Source organism: Sceloporus occidentalis, unplaced genomic scaffold (assembly GCF_023333645.1).
Source record: "Sceloporus occidentalis isolate IW3139 unplaced genomic scaffold, rSceOcc1.0.p SCAF_52, whole genome shotgun sequence".
Classification (NCBI taxonomy): Eukaryota; Metazoa; Chordata; class Lepidosauria; order Squamata; family Phrynosomatidae; genus Sceloporus; species Sceloporus occidentalis.
In genome coordinates, this window is record NW_028317032.1 from 3,709,509 (window position 1) to 3,737,013 (window position 27,505).

The window sequence follows — 27,505 nt, forward strand, 5'->3', positions numbered from 1 at the left end:
CAGACTCCTCACTTGGCTCCAGTAGACATGCCCAGTCAAACGTGTTTTTGGAGCACTCGAGGTGAGACATTCAGTATGTCCACGTTGACACCTTACTTCTACTAGCCAGCTTTAGAAGTGGTGGCCACCTGACTTCTAGAATCCAGCCCAGCTCAGTGCTTTACAATTATGTAGACTGCTACTCCAAGGCGAAATATATTTGTACAGAAAGTCGTAGAGTTTTCAGCATCTTTCCAGCCTATGTTCTAGACAAAAAGGAAGCCATACAGTACGCATGTTTTTTTTTCTTATTCCCGACAAACTCTAGCAAGGAATTGTTTAGACACAAATAACTTGCACGCAATATTTCCTGTAATATGGGGTCTATTGCTAGAGTGCTTCTGTTTCTGATCATCTTAGCGATGAACACGAACTCTTAAAACACATCCACATGGTTCACGGCATCAAGAAATGTGCCTGCTCGCATAATCACACCGAATGCAGTCCTGTCCCAGAAACCTGGGATTATGCTTAATGACGTGAAATGAGCACTCAGAGTAAATTATTTCCTCGCTATGATCCACTTTCACGAGGAGCCCCTTTACAGCGTCTCCTGATGCACAGCGTTGATTTTACAGCGCTCCGTGGGTTAAAGGCTTTCCACAAGGAATGAGTTTTCGAGGACCCGTGCTAACGCTTTGAACCCCAAGCGTGTAGCTTGCCCTTTAATTATTCCCGTCTGCAGGGAAGTTGGGGCTGGCTTGCCTGGCATGGTGGATTTTGTGCTGTAATTAACCCTATCGTTATCCAGTAACAATCAGAGGCGGCAAGCCAGTTTGTTCAATAATTGAGTGTAAGTGTGAGTTTGTGGTATACATTAAGATTATTTTGCTCGCCATGAAAAGACCAGATTTTACAATTCTACTCGCTAAATAAACTTGGCACTTACAGAATAAATTTAAAATATATATATATTCAGTATGTATGTGCATAACAATCCTACCTTACACGTGCAATGGGAGCAGCATCTTAACTTTATTCCTCCCCGTTAAATGATACCATAATATTATGTTTCTGATTGGTTTGGCCAGTCCCCTTTACCATAGCATCGGGTCATTGCTATAGCAGAAGAATAGGTGATAGAGTGACAGTGTTATCCTCCTGGAAACAGGGCATCTGAAAAACATCGCTCTTAGCACTCTTAGTAGTTATTTTCCAGAGATGCTGTTGATCCAAGGGGACTGTTACCGGTGCTTTAAATCGTACTGAGGAATGGGTTTGCATGTATGTTTGTGCGTCATTTGCTACCTGTTAATGCAAGCGCTAAACGTTATTGTGAAAGAATATTAATGTGTTACAATGTGTTCACACTGGTAGACTGTAGCCGCTTAAGTATTCCATTCTCCTTAGGGTTCTCAATTGGCCGTGGTATTGTCACTTCAGTGTCTTTTGTGTTTAATGCTATTTATTTTTCTTTAGGCGGATCCTAAGGAACTAATCCAAATGGTTACCAAGTACGTCTCGGATTATGCCAACGCTAACTGGCCCGTGGAGCTGGTTACCCTGATCGAGCAGTTGCATTATTACAACGAGCGGCTGGTGGACTTCACACAAGCCCAGATTCTGCAGGGCCTTGGCAAAGGAGTAGATGTCCAGCGCTTTGCTACCGATGGTGAATACAAAAGGCACACAATACTTGGGCTCGCCGAGTAAGTGGTCTCTTCATACATTTTTTGTCTGTCACGTCTGGTATAAAAAAACATTAGGCTCTGGCTCACAACAGTGTATGGAGATTGTGCGTTGGAGTTTTCTAAGTCTCTGTTACTACTTCTTCCCTAGTAACGGGTATGTTGTTAGGCTCTCGGGGGCAGAAGTATGATGTTCTATCCATATAACAATGGTAATGGATCCAAGACCCATCTAAATGTTAAGTGGTCCTCTGGGCTTCTTGTGGTGGTTGCTTGCCGGAGCTGCTTGTTGTTAAAGACCACGCTGAAGTGGAGACGCAGCACTTTTCTCATTCATTGCTATGATTAATTCTCATGTGGTGCAGCATTTATCAGAACTGCCTTCTGTTCCCCAACTCCTTCAGTAGCTTTTGTTAACATGAAGTTTCCACTTGTGCTCTGCAAGCTTGTTCCCACCGAGTGGGGTTATCATTCAAGATGGGCTGAGTAAGTGTGACTTCATTCATTTAATAATGCATTATACAGGGCCAGCTCAGCCCTTTCTTCAGGAGAAGCTCAGCTGGGGTTGGCCCTTCATAATGCAGAGTGAAGTCAATGAACATTTCTGTGGGATACGCCTGTCCAGAGCATTAGTTCTGTACACAGGACAGGCCTCGTGACACTTTCCATCATGTTAATTTGAGAAATTAAATAACATTGGCAGCACCAAATGGTTTAGGGCACAAACCCCTCTTCTGATGAGGTTTTATAGACCCTGAGTATATTTTTAAAGGCCGGGGGGGAAAAAAACCCCATTATTCTCCAGAAATATTTTGCACTCTCCTCATCTGCTAAATAAGCCACATGCTAAGCTGTGCTAGTGATGAATTATAAGCAAGAGCCAAACAAAGAAAGAATAGTGTGATACTCAGCCAAATTACAATGTTCTCATCTCGCTCAGCCTCGCAATGCATTAACAAAAGATAATCTTCTCAAGCCTCGGTATCCGTCTTGCAAAGAGAGAAAAAAAGGGAGTGAAACAGCAGTATCTCCGTGATGTGCTATATTAGAGCACTTGAAGTTATACCAATTAGCCTGCAAGATTAAGAGAACATCTCTGTACATAATAATGTATTTGCACTGTGGCTTGGAATAGCAACGTAGGATTAGATTGCATCTTTCTGCCATGCATTTTTAAAATGTTATTGCCGTCTGCCCGCTTTCAAGGCTTCTCAGTGAGAAATAAGAATAGGGAAGTATACAAGACTACCCGGCTCGGAGATTTAAATATCTTGGGGAGAATGGCATGTTCTTGTGTTCTGCTGACAGGGCTGTTCGTCCTGTTAGGGTGTTGGCCGACCTAGTACGCTTGTAACGCGGAGCACTGCATTATGATGTCACACTCAAGGTAGAAGATCCACAATGGAGCAGGAAGACCCCCCTCGCTATGGTTGGTCTGGGGGAGCAGCTAGGATGCTGCTCTGGATCAGTTCTATGGCAGTGACCCCCAAATGCTGCTTAGAGGTGAAGTCTCCACCAGCTGATCCAGTAACAAGGAAGCTTGAGACATTTTTGTTAGACAACATGCTCAGTGTACATTGAGTTCTGTTCGACACAAACTTACAAACAAGAACTCTTTATTATATTACGCAGGGAGCAAGCACCTTAAATAACTGCCCCAGAAGCCTGGTGATAAATCATTGCTCACACCCTAACGCTAACCCCCCCAGAAAGTAATAGTGTTTCTATTCCAAACGGGCATTTTTTTGAAGCCTGAACAGGTTGCAGAGGAATATAATATCTTGTTTTTCTTTATACCAATATGTCTTTTAAAGCCGAAAACTGTTGGAAAGCTACACAAATTATTGATTATGCTAATAACGTTGAACTGCAGCAAACACAGTCCTTTAGTCTCATTATATACTGCGGTATCCAGTCCTTGTGTCCCATTACAGCGTAAGAACGTGCAGACTTAAAAACAATTTAATATTACTATTTTATTTTTAATATTTTAAATATATTTTTTAAAGGGAATGCATACGTTGTGTTCTAACAGTGTTTCGGGGATATATATTTTTGGGGATAGCAGGGATGTATATTTTTGAGGATAGCCGTTTTTTAGAGCTCTTAGCGTGTTAGATATGATGTTGATGGACGCAGGGGTGATCTGAGGCATGTGTAACCCGGTACGGTGTTCATATTTATCATATTCTATATCTGCAGTACAGGGAGAACATGATGCATGGTCTGGTGGTCTAGTGCAATATTGTATCAAGGCCCATGGTGGCTCTTGTTTTCTCTGATCCTTTAAATAATCAATGGACGTAGTGTCACACACGGCAACCGAGTCAAACCGCGAACCAGAAAGGGAGGAAGAGATGAAGGTGTTCCGCAGCATCGCAGGCCAGTAGGGCTCTGGTGCAGATACACCTTCAGTGGTTCCTCCACTCGTTTTCCTGGCAAATTGATGGAACCGACGTAAAGTGAGCACTTATAAACACTTAGAAGAGAAATATAGTTGTGTATGCAGTGAAGAGCCAACAGGTTAACCCCTTGATGACAATTGCCGGTCCGGGCACGTCACGGAAATTCAAGTCGATAACGACAAATGACGTGCCAGGACCGGCACGTCATTAAACGGGTGCAGAAAGCGATCTATTTTCGCTTTCTGCACCGAAACGGCGTTTGCTGTAATGCCTCGACCTCGAGGCATTCAGCAACGCCATTATCGGCACAAAGGGGCCATCTCTGGCCCCTCCCCGGGGCGTCAACATCCGCCATACTTTATATGGCGGCGGACGCCCGTTTTAAAAGCGTTTAGGAGGCGATCAACGAACCAAACACTTACCTGGGGATGGACTGTGACCGCTCCGGCTCCACTTGCAGGTTGAATATAGGTACTGCATTCAACCATGCAAGTCAATGGAGCTCAGCTTTCTAATCACAGTGTGATTAGAAAAAATAAATTAAAAATAAAATTAATAATAATTAGAAAAAAAATAGTAAAAAAAACAGTAAAATATAAAAATAATTTCCCACTGATGTCACTATCAGGGGAACCTTCAAGTTGAAAAAAGTTAAAAAAATTAAAAAAAGGCAAAAAAAATATATATATATATAAAAAATATATTTTTGTGAGCAAGTCCTAAAATTAGCATATTAGCTTAAAACAATTCTCGCATGGAAAGAGTTAAAATACTGGCATATTAAATGCCCATGGGGTGTCTACTTTAAAAAAATGTATGATTTGATGGGGTAAATTGAATTGGCCGGGTTCAACAAGGTCCCAATTAACACGGGGGGAAGGATGGCCACACATCTAATTTCCAATTAGAAAAATGCACACGTACCAAATGTGGCCTTTTAGTTCCCCCCAAAAATGACAAACCCATGCATGTGGGGTATGACTGTACTCAGGAGATGTTGCTGAACACATATTGGGGTGTCGTGTGACAGCGGCATATACCAAGAGCTGTAAATTCATACATAAAGTAGGTGTGTGTGGGAAAAATACACACACAAAAATACTACTGCAAACTTTGAAAAAATGCTGGTGGTAAAATGTGTGCATGCAAAGAGTTAAAATACTAGCATTTGAAATACCCTGGTGTCTAGTTTTCAAAAATATATAGCTTTATTGGGCATACTGAAATGGCCCGGCTCAAAGATGTACCAAATAGGGCATGGGCAGTGGATCCCCAAATGCCAAAGTTCAACATTGAAAAATGTGCATGCCCCAAATGTGGCCCTTTTGCCCCCGAACAGCCAGGCAAAATCATTCATGTGAGGTATCGCTGTACTCAGGAGATGTTGCTAAACACATATTGGGGTGTTTTATGATAGTGACATATACCAGAACCTGTTTATTCATACCTAAAGTAAAATGTGTGTGAAAAAACAAATGCAAAAAAATTACTACCATAAAGTTTGACAAAGGCTGATGGTAGAATAAGTGCTTGGAAAGGGTTAAAATACCAGCATTTGGAATACCCTGGGCTGTCTAGTTTTCAAAAATATATGACTTGATGGGGTAAATTGCATTGGCCGGCTTCAAAGATACCCGAAATGGCACATGGGGGGAAGAATTACCAGATTTGGAAAAAATGGCTTTGAAATAGCAAAACGCTACCTGTAATTATTGCTCCATAACGTGCAGAAAAAAGCAAAAAAACATAAAAACATTGGGTATGTCTAAACTCAGGACAAATAGTAGAATCTATTTAGCAGGTTTTTTTATTACCTTTTATAGATGAGTAAAAGATTTTTCAACTAAAAGTTAGAAACAGTCATTTTTTTCTAAATTTTTCACCATATTTTATACTTTTTTTAATAGTAAATAATATGATACAATCAAAACAATGTCATCTAAAGAAAGCCCTTCTTGTCCTGAAAAAAACAATATCTAATGTGTGTGGGTTCAGTAAACAGGAAAGAAGAAAATTACAGCTAAACACGAGCAGCGCAGAAATGTTAAAACGGCCATTGTCACGAAGGGTACAAAAAGTAAAATCAGCCTTTGTCACGAAGGGGTTAAACTAATCTCGCACGCGTTGCTATTTGCTAAGTTGTGAAACATCACTGAATTTGTATCAAATAACTGATGGGGTTAGTACGGAACAATAATAAGTTTTCGCCATTCGCGGTCTATGAGAACAACAAAGTGTGAAAGAGCCAATTATGGCATGCTGCTGATCTTCGAGACTTCCATGAATCATTTTTATAGTGTTTTTATATGCTTTTAATTAGACTTTTTCAGTGCGAGAAGCTTTGTGCTCTGCATTAGTATGCACCGCAGCCCCTCACTGCTTCGCACCGCAGCCCCTCACTGCTTCGCACCGCAGCCCCTCACTGCTTCGCACCGCAGCCCCTCACTGCTTCGCACCGCAGCCCCTCACTGCTTCGCACCGCAGCCCCTCACTGCTTCTTAAGGGGAAAAAACACACACAGAATAAAAGTACTGGAATCACAGAAATATGAGCGCTTGGTTAAAGCTAATAGGGACTGAAAAGAGACTTTTTTTTGGACCCACTAGTTTTTACACTCGTGATCACAGGATGATCATGTTGGTTATTTCTCTGTAGCTTTGTAGTTACAATCCCCATTTCAGTAAACCTGAAACAGTACAGCGATCAGGCAGTTTCAGAAAAAATAGGTCTTTAAACCAAATAAATCACCCAATTTATTTATTTATCCTTTTTTTGTGACAAGTCAATTAGATTCCTCTTTGAAGTTGGCACTCAGTGGGGTGAGAACGCCAGAGCAGTTGAACGGGCAGAGTTAAGCACCAGTGGCTATTAAGGGGTTAATATATTTGCATTCCCTCGCAATACATAGGTGATAGCTACCTGGAAACATGACTTTTATTTTTGCTCCTTCTTGTGATGGCCTGTGGTTGCTGAACGCAGATGACAGTAGGGTCCATCCCGACACCCCGATCAATCCTTTGCCCTTCATAAAACCGCCTGGAATAGAATGTCCTCGCCCTCTCCTCCTGTTCAGTAATAGTTTTGTGGGAAAATGTGATTATGTACTCATGCTGCTACCGAAATGACGAAGTGGAGGGCGGCATAATCCCCCCTGCTGTTTTAAGTGTTACCATGTCATCAGCTGCTTATGCTTTTCTTTATTTTTTTGCTTAGGAGAAACTTCGGTGAAGTTCTAAGAAGCTTTATAAAAAAAAATAAAAAAATTATAATAACAAAAAAACAAGCATCAGCATTTCTTTTGCGATATATATTTATTATGTCGCTAGGTTGAGCTCTTCCGTTACATGTCACTGTCGATGAAACAGAGCCAAGCCGGTAGAGTGTTTTAAAGGGCACCGGGAAGCATTCTTGTCATTCAGAAATCAGACGAGGGCATCGATTTGCATGGAGATCTGACACGCATAGACAGGACGGTTGTCCGCGCTCTCCACCCGCTCCAGTCCTCGCTGTGCACTTGTTATACACAGATAAGCTCTTGTTACAAGCTGTCAGTGCGATGTTAGAGGCCTTGGAATTACCAAAAAATGGCTGTCCTATGGTTACTGAAACCATGAAATCTTTGACAGGAAGAAAACAATTAAAGTGTCTGCAAGACAGCAGTTTGATTGACAGGCTGGAAATTTAGTGTTGAGAATCTTTGTCTATTTACTTTTTTTTTGCATGCTGTAGCCAAAAACAATATATATTAGAATTAGAATTGAATATATTTTAGAATGGGGCCAAAGCATGGGTTGCAAAGTTCCTACATGTTTCAACAGAATTCTAACATCTATTGCAATACACACAGACTTTATACAACCCTAAATATTATATATCCCCAAATAAACTATGCAGAAGTTGTAGGCTTTAAGGACTACATAATATATTTTTCCTTATTTCTGATCTGTTTCATGATTTTTGCAACAGACCCAGGTACCCAGACCCATTTTTATTATAGCACCTTACCATAAATTGCAGCACAGGTCACTAAGGAGTCTAAAAACATTTCGAAATACCTTGAGAAAAGTAGTGGCAATGGTGAAGAATTGAGGTGGAATATCAACAGAGAGGGCAGAACAAGAACCAGAGGATTCAGCGACAGCAGGGCGCGTGAGGGTGAATGGAAGAGAAATGGAGGATGGAAATGACATTAATAGGGCATTGTCCAGTTGAATTCGGTGAAAGTAGTATTGGGACATATAATTAGTGTAAAATGGGTTGTAAAATTATATAAAAAAAATCAAAATCCTGGATTATTTTCCTGGAACCCAGTTATCCACTTAAGTGCCCCCCCCATGCAAGGCCGAGGGTATATATACAGTATTTCACAAGTGAGTACACCCCTCACATTTTTGTAAATATTTTATTATATCTTTTAATGTGACAACACTGAAGAAATAACAATCTGCTACAATGTAAAGTAGTGAGTGTACAGCCCGTATAACAGTGTAAATTTACTGTCCCCTCAAAATAACTCAACACACAGCAACAAAAGTGAGTACACCCCTAAGTGGAAATGTCCAAATTGGGCCCAATTAGCCATTTACCCTCCCCCGTGTCATGTGACTCGTTAGTGTTACAAGGTCGCAGGCGTGAATGGGGAGCAGGTGTGTGAAATTTGGTGTTATCGCTCATCGTCTCATACTGGTCACTGGAAGTTCAGCATGGCACCTCATGGCAAAGAACTCTCTGAGCATCTGAAAAAAAAAATGTTGCTCTACATAAAGATGGCTGAAGCTATAAGAAGATTGCCAAGACCCTGAAACTGAGCTGCAGCACAGTGGGCAAGACTGTACAGCGGTTTCACAGGACAGGTTCCACTCAGAACAGGCCGAGCCATGGTCGACCAAAGAAGTTGAATGCATGCGCTCACCGTCATATCCAGAGGTTGTCTTTGGGAAATAGACGTATGAGTGCTGCCAGCATTGCTGCAGAGGTTGAAGGGGTGGGGGGTCAGCCTGTCAGAGCTCAGACCATACGCCGCACACTGCATCAAATTGGTCTGCATGGCTGTCGTCCCAGAAGGAAGCATCTTCTAAAGATGATGCACAAGAAAGCCTGCAAACAGTTTGCTGAAGACAAGCAGACTAAGGACATGGATTACTGGAACCATGTCCTGTGGTCCGATCACCACAGGACAAATAAACGTATTTGGTTCAGATGGTGTCAAGCGTGTGCGGCGGCAACCAGGTGAGAGGAGTACAAAGACAAGTGTGTCTTGCCTACAGTCATGCATTGTGATGGGAGTGTCATGGTCTGGGCCTGCATGAGTGCTGCCGACACTGAGGAGCTACATTTCATTGATGGAACCATGAATGCCAACATGTACTGTGACATACTGAAGCAGAGCATGATCCCCTCTCGTCAGAGACTGGGCTGCAGGCCAGTAATCCAACATGATAGGGACCCCAAACACACCTCCTAGACGACCACTGCCTTGCTAAAGAAGCTGAGGGTAAAGGTGATGGACTGGCAAAGCATGTCTCCAGACCTAAACCCTATTGAACATCTGTGGGGCATGCTCAAACGGACGGTGGGGGAGCACAAGGTCTATAACATCCACCAGCTCCGTGATGTCGTCAAAAATAGAATAAAATATTATTATATTTATAATCATATTATCTTTAAACTTGCAGCTAGGTAGTGATGTTTTTAGGTTTTGTGCTCCGATAGGGCTGACCAAATGTAAGACTCCTTTCCCCTTCAGACCTACTGGACCCCAGGCCTAAGATAAAATATGTCCCTGCCATTAAGAAGTAAGAGGGACAACAGATCCGTTGGGTAGCTCATTGAATCCTCTCCGATCCATTGGGTAGCTCATTGAATCCTCTCAGATCCATTGGGTTGCTCGTTCAGTCCTCTCAGATCCACAGGGCGTCTGAAGGACGTCATTAGGCTATAAAGGGTAGCTGTGCAAATGATTGCCTAGTGATTTAAGATACCATTTGTTAAACGTCTCTCTGAAACTTAAATAAAAAATATCAGATGTTGTGATTGTCTTGTCTACTAACGGTATTTTTTAAAGGCATGTATGTGTTGTGGTTTCAGCTTAAAGGGAAAACAGAAGAGAAGATATACAGAAAACACGTTAAATGCCAGGGTTTCCAGGCCATTAGTTCCTAATGCGTCCAATAGTTTTTGTTGCCGTGCCTCTTTGTTTTCATGGAAATGGCTTGGTTGTTATTTGAAGCAACACGATTTCTCTCAGGGCAAAACAGAAGCCATGTTCACTGCTCAGTTTGTTGGTAGCCGGAACGACTGTTGGATCTCTACAGCGTATTAAAGTTGCTGGGTTTTGAAAGCTCTCCATATATTATTGGCAGAGAGAAGTGACATGTTTAAAGATGCGGGGGCTAACGGGCGCGTGACGCCGTACTCTGCAGAGCATCCCGTACCACTCCTGTGGTCTATCACGTTTCTCTGTGTATACAGACAGGGACGGAGGGATGCGGTATCCTCATTTAGGACGACTTCTCTATGCCAATGGGGCTTTGAAGCATCCCACCTTTTCCTTAGTAAAGATCATGATCACCCCTACCTCAGAAATTCCTTCGCCTGCTGACTTCTAAAGCCTTTGTTGGTGCCCCAGTCCTTTGTGTTTACTCCATATGATAACCATATGATAACATAAATAACTTTTTATTTGCATTGGGAATTGTTCTCATGACAGCTTGCATACTGCAGAATGTTCAGGAGGCTACAAAAAAACCAGACAAACAATAAGTATTACCGTCTGAGCGACTTTGATTCAGTGATACAAATACATTGTATTGCGTTGTGAGAGAGGGCTGAACAATGTGCTGTCTAATCCCAAGTCAGACATTTAAATGGTTAAACCTCGCTGTCTTACAAAGCTGGCCTACTTTTCCCATCTACAGAAACCGAACTGGACGGAGGATGAGAACCAAAAGAATAATAAATAACCTAAAGGTAGAAATAGTGCCTCAAAACCACTAAGTAAATGTGAGCGCAGGAGGGGAGGTGAATGAACGTTCTCTGTGCATTCATCGCTGCTGGTTTGGTGCACTTAGGAGCTTGGTCCATGTCCATTAGCTATAGTTCCCCATGGCATAATGATTAAGTGCCTTATCCTCTAAATACATACGGTCACTTAAGCCCCCCCCTTAGATTTTGCCTAATGCTTTGCTTTTATAAGAAAAATATATTTTTTCTCTATAGAGAGCAGTGCAAAAAAAAAAAAAACATGCAACATTTACATTAAAAAACACCATCTTGTGATAAACAAAAATCAATATATAATTTGTGTGGGTACATATAAAGCCCTGATCCTTAAGGGGTTAAAGATCCAACAAACTTAGAAAACAAACCAGAGAAGCAAATAGATGATATTATGTTTACGGAAGATCAAGTCCCATTTAAACCGTGTGATAAAACTGATTAATGCCTGGATAGGGTTACAAAGGAGCTTATGGGTGCTCTGAAAAAACCATTAATGGAATTATGATTGGCTGGAGTGCTTCCAGATGAATGGACTTTAGAAAACCTCATTCGGGGGGATTGGAGGTTAGGACACTAGTTCAGCGTCACAATGAAAGTCAGCAGGGAAGATGCAGGTAACTACAGTCATGTATGGTTTCCATCAGTAATGGGGGGTTAATAAAAAACAGTGTTTAATATCTCATCTGCAGGGTCGTAAACGCCATGGATTCACCCGAATATTCATGCTTCGAAGATTTATCAATAACCTGTTTGGGTTGCATGCTAAAATAGTTGAATAAATAAGGCAGGCGACAGAATATGTTACAAATATTTACAATATTAAATTGCGGGATGGAAACGCACTCGAGAGGGGAAAATATTGTATATATATATATATATATATATATATATGTGAGGTAGCGACTTTGATGTAACAACGTTTTACTTCACTGAGAGTGTGGTGGATAGGTGGAATGACCTATCAGCAGAGGTTAATACAGTGAGGGGATTTAAATATGTTTAAATAGAATATACACATACCTGGGAACTCTGAGTTTCACCTCAATCTCAGTGTGAAGGGGCAGCTTCTCGGGGTGACTCCTATATTACACATTGCTGTGATCATATATTAGACCGCCGGTTGGTGTTTTTGCTACCGGTATGTTATGGCTGATATCTCTGTGAGAATGCAGGTTACTCAGTTAAGTGCATCCTTAAGTTATGTCAGGGTTGCCATGAGGAACGGGATTAGAGTCATTTGGTTAACACATTGGGCGAGTCACTAGATAGAATCATCACAGCAGGCTATTAAAGGGTTACTATTTCATGAGTCTCAGGGTCAGCAAATTTAGAAAGTTCTCCGGGATGGCATATATTAAGTGACCTTATATATAGTCGCAGATAAGCCCTTCTTCAGACAAGGCGGACGTGGAAATTTCAACCAACGTACCATGAAAAATGTGTTACCAGCGGATAAGCCGACTGTGACAATTCAAAACAGGATCTGTGCTGGAAAAACAAAATTTGTTGATACGAAATATGTATCAAAATCTTTAAAAATCCTTACTGTACACGGTAATCATAATATATTTTTCAAATGACCTGGTTACTTACCTACACATAAAACACCCAGACACACACACACAACTAGACACTCAGACCAACACACATGTACCCAGACACTCACACACTATCACACCCAGACACTCACACACTATCATACCCAGACACTCACACACTATCATACCCAGACACTCACACACTATCATACCCAGACACTCACACACTATCATACCCAGACACTCACACACTATCATACCCAGACACTCACACACTATCATACCCAGACACTCACACACTATCATACCCAGACACTCACACACTATCACACCCAGACACTCACACACTATCACACCCAGACACTCACACACTATCACACCCAGACACTCACACACTATCACACCCAGACACTCACACACTATCATACCCAGACACTCACACACACTATCATACACACTTGACCTCTGAAGCCCCAGCTGATCTTCATTGCAGCTTGCCCAGCCCAGCCCTGCTTCTTCCCTTGAAATTGGGGAGAAAAAATGGTGAGTCCAGCACCTGGGACTTACCTCTTCATCCCTACTCTCATACCTGGGAACTCTCCGGGTTTGACCCAGAGATTGACGGGTGAGACCCGAATCCTCCTGGTCGCGGGAGCGGGGTCTTTACATGCCCCGCTCCCCGCCCATTTTTCCTTTACATGGGGGTGCTCCCCCTGGCATCAGCGGGACTACCCACCGACGTCAGCGGGATCCGACCTTGGTATGCGCGGATAAGCCAAACGCAATTTTTGTAAGTGTGTTTTTTTTCCCCCCCAACCTAAAATTATCCACTGTAACCTGAATGAGCTTGAGGACCAGGGATGGTCACAGCAAGTAGAAAAGTGAGGGAATGGCCACTTAATGTTTTGCAATATGGATTTTTTTAGGGGGGTTTAAAATTTATATATTTTTTAAATAATTAGCCACTCGACATAACCTCCCGTTTCCTGAACCAATTATCAAATGTGCATCATATATAGAGTTTATATGCTGATTTGCGTCATTTTTATACAACAGAATGACTTAAGAAAATCATTTTCTGTTCTATTTCAAGTAGTTTATTATGTTGTGAGTCTTCTGTGAGCAAACTCAGGTTGACATTAGCACAAGGTCACTAATTTAGTGATATATGTTTGACGGCGTTACATAAGTAACGAGATGAATGACTTTTGCTTTCTGCCAGATCAGTAAAATAGTCTGGTATTACTTTAATTATCCACAGGATGACATGATGATAACAACCTACATGACGGGTTTGACGCCTTCATACATATATGCAAAACACAGAAGATTGCAATTCCATAGAACCGACAGAATCAGCATTGTCTTAAACCCTCGAGTAGCCATCCTGACACTTAAAGCATCTGTCTAGTGAAATATCTGTCTCTGTAAATCAGTTCAAGCCTTTTCAAAGGGTGGCACATTATGCTTCAAGCGCATCACTGGATGTACATGGTTGAACTGGAATGACTGGCAGCTAGTGAATGAACCTCTGGTGATCGGACTGTATCTTTATTGAATGGGCCACATATTTCACAACCACACTTTGGAGCCAGAATTACGAGCCTTACCCAAATAATATATTTCACTCCTTTTCTGTGGAATTTTTTTTTTATACCACCCCAGGTCCAGGCTTAGTGGTGGGTGGTAAACCTGATGGTGTGTTGGTAGAAGTAGGGTCAAGTAGTCACTGGTTTCAATTGTGCTAATCCTTAGAGAATCAATAGCATGTCTAATTTATGCCTTTCTATAGGGTATTAGCCGGAGTATGCACTGTCCAATCCTTTCTTTCTTCTTCCCATAGACTCCTGTCCTCTGTATGTCCGGACAAGTGTCCAAAAGTTTATTTATTAACATGTTTCATGGTCCTTGCTAAATGGGTTACTTGAAAACCAAACAAAAATGATGTATGTTGTTTTCATTGTGTCATTTTGTATCTTCCCCGTGTAGGACACTCGAAGACAACGTGTACAAGATTTCCGTGTCTCTGGCTGAGCGATACCAGGTTCCGCTGTGGGAAGTGTACATGACTCACTTGGAATACTTATTCTCTGACAGCGGGTTAGTATTGCTTTGTTTATAGTGTTTTTATTTCACTAAACCCATCGTGTCCGGTTGGGCCATGGAGTTAAATTCTATTCCTATGCAAATATAATATAGAAATACTCTGCCTACGACTTGAATCCTGAAAGAAAGAATGTGTTTTTCCCACCTTCGAGCACTCCACCACCAAATCACCCTAACCTTAACAGTCCCTCACCTTAACTTCTTCATATATAAATTCACAGGAGAAGAGCCCTCTTCTGTACCAGTATGCCTTAATATACCGTATTTGCTCGATTATAAGACGAGGTTTTTTTCAGAGCAAATGCTCTGAAAAATACCCCTCGTCTTCTAATCGGGGTCGTCTTCTAATCAGACCTCAAATAGAGTCTGATTAGGAGACTAAGATCCAGATCCCCCGCACCGCTGCAGGGGACCTGGATCCTCCTGTCTCACCCCCCCCCCCATCATACACACTTACCGGTGCTTCCTGCTGTATTGCCGGGGCAGCGGGTTGACGTCTACGCGATCCGCGTAGACAACGTCCGCTGCAGCCGGAAGGAGGTGTGGCTAGCAGCGGGGGTTGTCTGCGTCCGTCGCGTAGACCTTCCCCGACTGTCAGAGATCTCTGATCTCTGACAGCCGGGGAAAGTATACGCGACGGACGCATACAAACCCCCGCTGCCAACTCCACCTCCTTCCGGCTGCAGCAGAAGGCGACGTCAACCCGCTGCCCCGGCTGGAAGCACCGGTAAGAGAGGGGAGAGAGGGGAGAGAGGAGAGGGGAGGGGGGGGAGAGAGTGTGTGTGTGTGTGTTAGTTAAATGGGGGCATAGGGCATTTCTGGAGTGGTGTTAAGGGGGCATTTAATAGAGCACTCTGCCTCCTGAAATGCCTTATACCTCCCTATATGCCACTCTGCCCCATAATATGCATTTTAACCCCCTAAATGCCAGAATGGGATATAGGGGTATAAGGCATTTCTGGAGGCAGAGTGGCATATAGGGGGTCAAAAGGCATACCATGGGGCACAGTGGCATATAGAGGGTTAAAAGGCATATCATGGGCCACAGTGCCATATTGGTGTGGCAAGCCTGGGGGCAGATGTGCGTAACTGGGGGACAGGCTGGAAAATACAAGAAATAAAAACAAAAAAAATATTTTTCTCAATCATAGCTTTTATTAAAAAAAATAGTTTACATGAATTAACATTTACTGGTAAAACTTTTTTCCTTTAGGGTCGTCTTATATTCAGGCTTTTTCTTTTTTCCTAAGTTAATATTCAGATTTTGGGGGGTCGTCTTATAATCAGGGTCGTCTTATAATCGAGCAAATACGGTATGTTAATGTTATTTTCAATGTTGTACTTTGTAAATGTTTATTTTATTGTTATTTTTTTTAATTGGCCAATTAGCCCACCTCTGAGTCAAGTAACCTAATTTTGACGAGTCCTATCTAATCCTTAAATGGCTGTATTGCTTACTGTTAGAATATTCTTTGGCTTGAATATCTAAACTTCTCCACTGATCAAACGGCAATCAAGACCACAGCTTCTATTTCTTATTAATCAGGTTTATTCGCTAACAAATTATCAATACATACACTACTGATGCTGGAACAAATGGTGATAAAAGGTACTGTGTAGGCTCAATATTCTTGATGAGATGAAGTTGAGAGCGTAGAAAGAGACCTTGCCCTTGTGATCATGCCTATTCATACCCTTTTACATTTGGTTAGGGTATACGTTAAGGAATCCTATTGGAGCAGTCATATGATACACCGGCATTCCACAGAAAGCCCTCTAAGCTACGTCACATAATTGATACCATATGTTCCTAGCACTCAAGCTGTATTCAGGCCTAAAATGTGCAGAACAAAATAAAAGTATTAAAATGATTTCTTACACTTACTACGGTTGGATGGCTGGTCAGTAGGACTGCGTTGTTTGCCAACCCACTGGGGCTATCTTGCAGTTGAAAGCCCGCTGGACACCATTAATGAGACACCCATAGCTATTATCACGCTACCTCTTTGAGATTGTTGTATGTCCATATTCAGTAATGGACTGATGTGAAGAATACATAGAGCATAGGAGCTCTGTATCATAAAAAAAAAAAAAAGAAAATCTCTTTATTTGCACCCATTTCCTATGATCGAAATGGCTGATTGTAGCCCTCTTATGCGTTCATTCACATAGGGACGCCATGCTTCAGTCTACTCATTGTATAATAAGCCCTATACGTTTTAATCAACAAAACTCCACAAAAGGTTAATCTGTATTTTTTCTAAAACGTATAGATGTATTTCCACACGCAGTTATAAGCCTGTCTTTATTGCAGAACTTCTACGTGAAATCATCTTATAAGACACCTCTTCAATATGTAAATTTAATTGACTTTTAAATACTTGTTTCTGTTCTCTTTTAAAGGACCGTGCAGACTGATAGCGTGTCCTCTATAAGGGAACTGCATCTGCCTGCATCGGTTTAGTGATTATAAATTACATTAAAGTAGAGTATACATCTTAATGGTCCCGTGTACCGCCTGCGTGTGCGAGGGTACTTTACATATTAAGTACTTCCTCGGTAGGTTTCTCAATGACCGCTCTGACAAGGTAATTTATCTGAAGTGCAAATGGAAGAGTCCATTATTACTCACACACTAAATCTAATAATTCAATCAGAAAAAAGAAAATAATTTCAACTCTTTAAAATCAGTTTCCGTATTCGGCTTTTGTGCCATAAGTTCCATGAATATTGTCCCATTTAAAAGATTTTTTTTTTAAAGTTAAAACGAATATTAAAATGTAATAAAAAGTTTGTAATGTTCCTCAAGAAACTTATTTTGGAAAGTCTCCTTAAAACGATTCTGTTTGTACAGTAGATATGTGTTCTTAAAGTTTCTTCTTTAATGTAAATCACCTTAGAATAACAACGTACGTTCCAAGAAGAGACAAAGACAGGGATTTTCGTTTTAAGTGTGATTATATGCGACGATATGGGAAGGGGTTTCACCAAAGACTTTTTATGGGATTTTAGGACCATGTAATTGTACTCCATGCAAGTATTTAGAAGATGAGTAATTCTATTTTATTTAGAAACACATTTCTGCTGTTTTTCTACACAATATTATTGCTTTTTGAGCTGTAGAACACTGTGGTGCTCTCATACCCAGCAGGCGTTCTGCACTCCTAGAAAAGAGAGACATCAGGGGAGAAAAGAGGGGCAGAGGTATTTGGGTCCCAAAAAGGGTATTGTCCACGTGGGAGGCATGGCGTCAGAAAAGGAATGTTGGATTTAGGCCAAGATGCCCAGGTTATTATAATCCCGGGTCATTTTATAAAAGCGGAAATGTGGTATAAGAAAGAAATGTATTCATAATAACAGAAGGGATTTCAGAAAGACGTGTTTTGACAAAGATATACACAGCTTTCATTTTTATCATGTTACATTTCCCTAATTTTGAACTTTTTTTAGTGGCAACCACATATGAGATGCGTTGTTGTCAAAACTAGGCTGAGGAAGTCAACCGCATGTCTCCAAAGCGTTGGGACTACCCCATTACAATAGTCATTAATGATTGCTTAAAACTAGTTGGAAGCATCTATCTGTATTTAAAAAAAAAGAAACCTGGTCACTGCCGGCATGCAGGGGTCAGACCTGGTCTAGCTGCATGTTACCAGATCAGCATACAGGAATGATTCTTCTGTCCCCTAACCTCTCAAAGTGCCGCCATAAGTAAATACGAAAGACTGTTTCACTGGACAGTCATCTGGAAACCAGGGATGAAAGTCTCAATTTATTAAGGAATCAAATGTTGTTTTTTTTATTATTAATAAAAACATTTTTAAATTGACAGAGTATATTTCAGATGCCATTCTGATTAAAGCCCTGAATGTGTGTATATTCCCTTGACGAAGTTGGATGTCTGTCAGGTTAAGGAAAATAAATATTCAAATACAAGTTTGACTTCGTGTTATATATTCATCGGGAATCATCTCGCATGCATTGGTTTAGAAAAGAAAATACGGGACCATCTTAATGATTAATGAGGGCCCAGAACCCTGCAGGTACCCTAAGATTTATCCTCATTCTAGCACCTTTTTTGTCTCATTGCTGCTGGACATGTGGAGTGCCTAATGTGGCCCCTAAAGCTCTCATGGGCCGTGCCCACCTACCTTTTTTGCCCTACTTTTCTTAAAAAGAAAAAATATAAAGTGTCGTATTCTATAGCTTATATGTTCCCTTTCTAGATCTCCAAGAGATAGACCAATGCTGCTTCCCGATGAACGGAATGAAAACCCAGCTGCCATAATGATGGAAAGATAAATGTGATTGCTACATGTTTCTTATTTTTTCACAACGTATTAGTATTATTATGTAGTGATTCTATTTTGTTGGCCATTTCTCTTGTAGATAGAGAGGTTGGAGAAAATCTGCGCTCAATAAGTTTCTGATTCTGAAGTATGGCCAGCTACTTGCAGTATGGGAACCATGAATAGGTTGGAATTAGCTGAAAATGAATATGTGCAGTTAGATACAAGTGGATTTTTGATGATTAATCATGGCGGTGGGTGTGGGGAAGGTTTAAAAACCATAGAGGGAGTTAAACGTTCCAATGTGAAAATAAAATACTATTTTCTTAACAGATCATTTAGTTATTCCCAGGACCTACTCAACGATCACACCGTACTCCTCAGCTATTCACGAGAAGTAATAACTCAACACAAGAATGCGCGTTTTAATCACGGGCTGAATGCGGTGAATCTCGGCTCCCTCTGGACTCTCCCCCAGAGAAGAAAGTCTTTTGTGATAGCTTTGTTAGTAGCCTTAAAAGGCCCAAGCATACACTCTTCAAGAGATCTGGTTCAAATCATAGAGTATTGAATCATCTTATAAGCATTAGAGTTTAACCGTTTAGCGCCCAGAAATGTCTTTTATCCCTTTATGTCTATTAATGCAACCATGTTTATAATGAATGGCTGTTTTCATGTTAGGAGGGACAGTCCCTTTTAGAGAACCCAAACCCCTCTGTTCTTCTCAGAATGGTTGCTGGGTACGAGTGTATCACGGTATCATTTTTTGCATATTAAATGTATTATTCTTTTTCTGAATGCCTTACCTGCATGCAAACAATAGCTGTAAGTGGGTCACAGAGTCACAGTAAAGGGAGAGTTTCCCATCCCTGATGGGTCCACCAAAGAAGAATGCAAATATTAGTACTCGGTGATTTATTTAATATGCTTTCAAGAAAAATGTTAAAAATTAATAATAATATAATTTACCTTAGGTAGAAGCTGCAGCCCTGCAGCTGCTTCCCCCATCAGTGGTGTGATGATTCTCACCACTGGCTGCTTTAAGCATCCAATCTGTGGCATTAAAATGCTTCTATTGAAATAAATAAGTGAACTAATCCCCGTTCGCAGCGTGTTACGAGCAATCTCCTGCACGGCATATAGCAGGGGGCTGGGGAGAAAAGACAAATGCATATGCAGGGGTTCTCCAGAATCCCCCCATGCTTTTGCAAGGGGGACACCATGAAAATGTATAGGGAACACATAGCTGTCACGTGATGGCTGTAGTGTCTCTATAAACTAATTGGGGGAAAAACCTCGAAACTATTCCTCTTTGATCGTTTCAAACTTTGGGGAGTATGTAATATATGTGTCAATATACACAGGGAGTGCAGATTAAATGCACTACAGTTAGGTCTTGAACCCTCCCAAAATGTATCCAGAGATTTTATAAAAGAGCTTGTCGGATGAAGCATCGATTAAACTTACTGTTGATGGCAGCTCCATCGAACCCACTTGCAGTACATTTGTAAGATCAACCAAGATGTGCTTTAAACAATTAAACACGGATTAATGAGATGACATCAACGCTTCTAGGTTATAAACTCTATAAAGGCTCCTTCATTACACCGTATCATTTTAATATATATATATATATATATATATATATATATATATATATATATATATATATATATATATATTTGCATCATAACCTTTCCGCACATGCTTTCTAATTATGATACCAGTCATGTCTTCTTTTTTCACCCCCCCCAGGTTGTCAACATCAGAAATAGAGGGAAGGACGCACCATCTTGGTCTGTTTGACACGTTAAAGACCAGCCCAGAATCATTTTATGGACACATGACCAAGTACGTCTATCCCTCTATCGAAGGCAAAGACCTCCAGAGGCTGCTGTATTATTTCACTCTACTAGAGAACTGTGGGTGCTCTGAGTTTGTGAAACACGTCATCAAACCCGATTCACACATCAAGCTACTAAAGAAGCTAAAGGCCGTGGCATCAGGTGCGTCGCCGTTCCGAACTATGTTTAATGCTTTCACCGAGTGCTTCTAGCATTGTGCATGCGTTCCCTGACCTTCAACCTCCTTTTAGGTTATGCAGAATATCCGCAGAAGAACGGCGGCTTTCTTAAGTGCACTCCATTAATATGCATTAGATCTTCACCAGTAGTAAAAAAAAATATTTCATAACGAAAACAACAAAAACTAAAAAAGAAAAAAAAAAAAGGCATAGAAATGAGTGCTCTGAGATTTATGCAGATTTCCATCCATTTCTTGATTTTTCACCTCACAGTTTAACTGTGAACAATACACACATAGTCAGTAAAAGTCAGTATTAGGATGGAACACTAAATATTAACTTTAAAAAATGGTTAAATATATATTACATATATAAATAAATATTTAGTCAGCTTCCATTTTTTTAAAATTTAGCACGAATATTGCTCAATAGGCTCAATTTGCAGTTTATTTTGGGGCACTCAATCGCTGTTTGTAGGTTGTCAAAGTTTACGTGATGAGATGGATTAACCTTAAATCATGAACCCAATTCTTTTACAGGTATCGGTTTAAATGTATAGCCTTGAACAACAGTAACAATTCACTTCTAGATAAAGGAAGCACATTTTATTGAAATAGACGGCATAAATGCACAAAAGAGCAACAGAACAGCAACTGAAATCTGAAACAGTGAAACACTCAAACTATTAATCAAACCAATAATAGAGTTATCAGCATAGACGGTTAACTAGAAAGATTCATGATAAATAACATTGAAATGTATAGATGAATACAAATGAAATAACAGTGATCACTTAAATACATGGATTCATCTGAATGTTATTGTGATTTGAATTAAGTAGTAAAGTAAGGTAAGATACAGAATTCATAGCATGCCGCTGACTGGTCCGGAGCCCCCAAGCAGTCATCTAACCACCAGGGCCGGCTTCTGGGAGTCGGAGGAGATGCCATCACACTACTTTCTCCCTCAATCCCAGCCAACTCACTACAGACTTTGAAAGAATGGGTGACCATGAAGATGAGATTCTATGTCATGATTACAGGTTCCTGATCGTTAATGGCTTAGCGACCAGTCTGACTCCCCCTCGTTAAGAATGACAGTAACTACGCATCATAGGATGATAGTAAAAAAACAGAAAGATCAGGTGAAGGATTAATCAGAAGGAGAAAGAGATTTAGTGAAGTGCAAAGGTTGTTGGTTTGACAGACAAGAAGTGTCTGTTATGGTGCGTTGGCCACATGCCAGTGAAAAACTGGCTATTCCGAGAGTTATGAGATTGACTGAATCCTCTATTCCTCTGTTTCTCTTCTCTAATGGGAATTTTTGGGGTGTATACTAATTATACTACCCCCAAACAACGGGTGCTCTGGCATATATGAAGATGCAATGGTTATTTGGATAAATACCCACTTATTCACTGGTGTTGCTCAGTAACTATTACGCCTAACCTGGAAACCAGACACAAAATTCTAGAATAATCTTGGGTAATGTTGCCTTGAATAGATGATGGAACAAAAACCAAGCAATCAATTGTCATCATTTGAATACATTCTTAACTACATAATTAAAATTTGAAAATTTGAAAAATGTAAATATAAAAATCAATGTAATTTAGCATTAAATAGATCTGTTAGTATAACCGTATTCTAAAATACAAAGCACTGTTGTTATTCTATATAAAATAACCCTGCCAATGTGCTACATAAACGTTACTGTCCTCTGCTAATGATCACTGCTGTGTTACCGGCTATAGATAGTTTTACTTAATGAATGTATTTGTTCTAAAAAGACCTGAAACGTACAATTCCAGATGTATTCATTTTATTACCCCCGAGGTTCTACCCCACAGGACCCTGTTTCCAGTGACTTGAAGGGCAGTTGTTGGGCTGATAATACAATCATGTTAATACTTAGCGTTGTTATCAAGGACTCCCTTTTTTGTGGATAAACAGATTTATTCCTGTAGGTGAAAATGAACCGTTAGTGATTATAATGCAGCTGAACAATAGCATGAACCGGTGAGATGGTTGGAGGGCTTGTTACGGGACACTTATCAGAAGTAGCGTAGAACTTGTTAAAACACCTACATGTTGTCCTCGTTTTATGACACATTAGGTATAATGATAATGGCTCGGTAATTACAATTACAAAACATGTTACCTACAGCAGACCCGGTTAAAAAGTTATGGGTTGTTTTTTTTTTTTTAAGGAAAGCTGATCAAAAATAATAATAAAAAAACATAAACATTGTTAAATTGGTCCTGTCACCTGGAAAATACGCATGTCATAAAATGCAACCTTAAGACTTTGTTTTTGTAATTGTGTATGACATCATTTTATGTCACGGGTCAGGATAAATTAATCTGAAGAAAGGGTAATATTGTTGACATAGATCTATGAGATGGGGGAAGATTACTTTTTTAAAAGGGCGTAGTAACGTGGAATTATTGTTTGTGTGAAAGTTCTCTCTATTTTCATTATTTAATGTCCTGTTTATACGCAATATATTTTCCATCCCGCGAGGCATAGCCAAGATTTCATAGATTTCTTGTGATCGATCCTTTTGTGAAGATTAGATTTTAATCCTACGTGATCTAGACTGAAAAAAAGAAACGCAACAACAAAACTCAACCCTACGGTGGATCCCGAAGAAGCCAATTGTGCCTCAAAAAGTTTGTATTCTTTTTGAATAGCGTTATGGAATATGATGGTGCTATATAAAACTAATAATATATACATATAAACACACACACTTATGAATTAAGTTCATGGATGATCTACAGTGTGACAATTACTCTTTATCCGCACAATATATCGCGCAATCCTATTGTAACAATATTGTATTTAGATTTGGGAATAATAAGGTACTTTTTTTGGTCCATTAGGTCTTGATTATAAAAAGCTTACAGACGGCAGTATGAGTCCCCTAGTACCTCTGGAGCCCGTTCTCACCAGCCAGAATGTACTGGCCATATCCAAGCTGGCGCCAAGAATTCCCGAGACGGATGGGTCAATGCTGTCTTCCAGCTCCGTCCATGCTGTCTGGCTGAAGAAGCTCTTCTGGAACGGTGACCCGCAGCTTCTCAAAAAAGCTCCGCAATCGGGAGCCGATTGGATCCATGCGTACGACATCTGCAGAAAGTACTTTGATAGACTCAGCCCTGGGGATTTAGTTGCGTTCATTGATGAAGTTACCTTCTCCTCACATTCTGTTAATAAGGTAAGATGTCTTTGTGATAAAGCTCTTTATTTGCATACATACAGTCGCTGCTTGAGTATTATACAGTTTGTTCCTGTAACATATTCCCACTTGTGTTTACATATACCGGCATGCGATAATGAAGCAGATTGTATCTCTCAGTATTCTGTATATACCTCTGTATGTATGCAGTGATTTATGTAAGAAAACATACATTTTAATAGAGCAATAAAATGTGCTAGATTTTTGGTATAAGGAAATCTTATGGAAATAGTAAGATGTTTTGGGGCCGTTTCTGCATGTAATCTTCATCTAGTCTCGAGGCTGAAACATTCATTATGTTTTCTTTGAAATCCTAAGCAAAAACTTTTTAACCCATCATAGGAAACTGTGTTCCATTAAAGGGACACTCCAGCCATCATATACACTTTAATACATTTCTGTCGAATCCCCCGTCATGCATTGGCATTTTTCCCAAAGACAATAGACCAGGGGCGTCCAAGTTTTTTCTGCAGTGGGCCACTTCATCAGAATTGTATACGTGCGAGGGCCGCGCTCATTTTTCACTGTGAGAAAATATGGCCTTTAATAAAATATGCAGATTAAAATAAAGTAAATGACACAAAACCTTTACTTTTCCTCCCACTGATTTCTGGGCCTAGAAAGTTTTGTGACTACAAATTCAGGATTCTGGATAAGTAAAAATAAAATAGTTCTATTTATTTTAGCGATGCACTAAAATGAAAATTCTGGACCAAAACCGAAAATTCAGGGTTCGCTTAGCCAAAACTGAAAATGACCCCCCACACACTTTTAATAAAAGTAAGTTACACACCAAAATTGTACAAAAAAATTATATATTATGATTGTTAACAGCAATCTCAGGCATACCCAGATTCCAGCATGTACTGGTTGGCTGGGCATTGTATTTTTTGTCCAATTTTAGTGTGTAACCACGCTTTTATTAAAAGTAACACACCACAATTGGACAAAAAAAAAAATCAACAATAGGACTTGGCATGATAGGAGTGTGATTGCTAACAGCAAACACACTCTTTTTATACCCAGGCAACCAGTAAATGCTGGAACCTAGGCATGATGGGACTGTGATTGCTGTTAGCAGATTGATGTTAGCAATCACACTCCTATCATCCCAAATCAGCCAGTACATGCTGGTACAGGGTGGCTGTAAGTGCAGACCCCATACTGCTGGCAGCATCAATACACAAGGGGGCAGCTAACCAGGTTTCAGCATGTACTGGCTGACTTGGCATGATAGGAGTGGGATTGTTAACTGCAATCACAGTCACATCATGCCAAGGTTCTAGCACTTACACATCCATGCTATCACACACACACAAATTCATTCATTCACAGATTCATTCCCTCAATCAGGCATACTCATTCAAACACCCTCCCCCACCCCCTTACCTGCACTACAGCTCTCTCAATGCCGATCACAGACTTCAGCAGGGGGCGCGGCCTCCCTCGTTCTCCCCACAGAGGAGGCGGGACTGGAGCAGAGAATGGACCCTCCCACAAGTAAGCAGCAGGGCTCTTGTGATCCTGGCTGCCGATCTCACGCGGGCCACACCTGGAGGTCCCGCGGGCCACACCTGGAGGTCCCGCGGGCCACACCTGGAGGTCCCACGGGCCGCATGTTGGACGCCCCTGCAATAGACAATGCTGTGCTTCCAACTTTGTGGGAACAGTTTGGGGAAGACCCTTTTCTATTCCAGCATGACTGCGTCCCAGCGCACAAAGCAAGCTCCATAAAGACATGGTTGGATGAGTTTGGTGTGGAGGAACTCGAGTGGCCGCACAGAGCCCTGACCTCAACCCCATCTTTATGATGGATTGGAACACCAATCGTGAGCCAGGTATTCTCGTTCAACAGCAGTGCCTGACCTCAAGGAGAGTGGGAGATGCTATAGCTGCAATGGGGAAGAGGGGCAACTTCATATAAGTGCCTATGGTTTTGGAATGGGGTGTCCAACAAAGTCATATAGGTGTGATAGTCAGGTGTCCACAAACTGTTGGTTATATTGTATATAGTATATTGTATACTTATCAAGTGGATCAAGAATAGATGTTAACATACTTTTGTCTAGATAATATGTAAGTTTTTATGAAGGACTTCTTGGTTTTTCCATAAGGACATAGAAAATCCCACAGGTAATCCTAACCTTTGCCTAGGTCTTTAATGGGCATCTAAGCTCCTCTCATGAAAACTTGATATCATGGTGTCTGTTATTAGCTGGGCAAATTTAGCTTGCTTAAATTGAATACCCACCATAGACCTAGATATAGGGGTCTAAAGGGGCCGGAGCCACACACTCTGCTTGATCCTGCAGCATTGAGCTCTAGGCTACCCAATACAGATACTGGGTAATTTGGAACTAATTTACAAGCGTCTAGGCTGTGTGTGTCTTAGACATACATAGTTAAAACGCAATGCTGCATGCAGTATTTTTATGCTGTGCAACAGACCCGAATTTGACACAAGACCCAAGAAAAGGGACTGTCTCAGTAAAACCAGGACTGTTGGCAGGTATGAAATTGGTACACCCAAAGGTTTTTAGTAGTATTTAGCCAGCAATAAACTGGGGGTCAAAACACTTGTATTAGTTCACTGATATCATGGTTAAAGAAGGAGGGTTATTTGAGGTGAACTTCACGTTGATTCCCATGAGTGTTCTCCTAGACGCATTTGAGTCACTGGCTTGGATTCGGTTGGAACTCTCCCAAAGTGCTGCTTCGTATAGCTGACGGTGGAGGAGTCGCTTGTGAGTTCTGCGTCACTACTGATGTGAGGCCGTGCCAAAGAAAAATTCCTAGAGTCTCCAGAAAATGACTATTTTTCACATATATTGGGGTCTGTGAGTAAATATACACCATGCATAGACATTATGAACAGTAAGTGAAACAAGGGCAAAAGAACAGAAACAACTTCATTAACTACCTCCCGTCCACCCAGCCAGCGTTTCTACGATGGTAATATTGTTACACACTTGGGTGATGGAGAGTGCTTGGATTTCATAACATGAGATTATGATACTTTGCACTGCAAATTAATAATCTACATTTTATGTGTATGCTACGTATTAATATTCATGGACATATTTTTTAAGTGATACTTTGTATCAGAGTATATGTTTATTGTGTAGCCCGTGTGCGTGTGATGAGATTGTAAGACCTAGGTGTAAGTAGTATACAGTATATGTGTACATCATGCACGTGGTACCAAGTAATTCAGAGAAAAAGGGTAATTTACCGGGG

The 27,505-nt window shown here is 40.8% G+C and overlaps 1 protein-coding gene across 1 annotated transcript in view; it reads left to right on the top strand.

Moving 5' to 3' along the window:
• LOC149288346 (NBAS subunit of NRZ tethering complex-like) overlaps nucleotides 1–27,505 on the top strand; it is a 278,953-nt gene that overhangs the window by 171,086 nt on the left and 80,362 nt on the right. Inside the window, exons 42-45 of the mRNA XM_089491881.1 lie at nucleotides 1,459–1,688; nucleotides 14,599–14,709; nucleotides 20,760–21,010; nucleotides 23,913–24,247. Of these exons, the coding sequence (XP_089348007.1) occupies nucleotides 1,459–1,688; nucleotides 14,599–14,709; nucleotides 20,760–21,010; nucleotides 23,913–24,247 (927 nt within the window). The remainder of the gene's footprint in view (nucleotides 1–1,458; nucleotides 1,689–14,598; nucleotides 14,710–20,759; nucleotides 21,011–23,912; nucleotides 24,248–27,505) is intronic.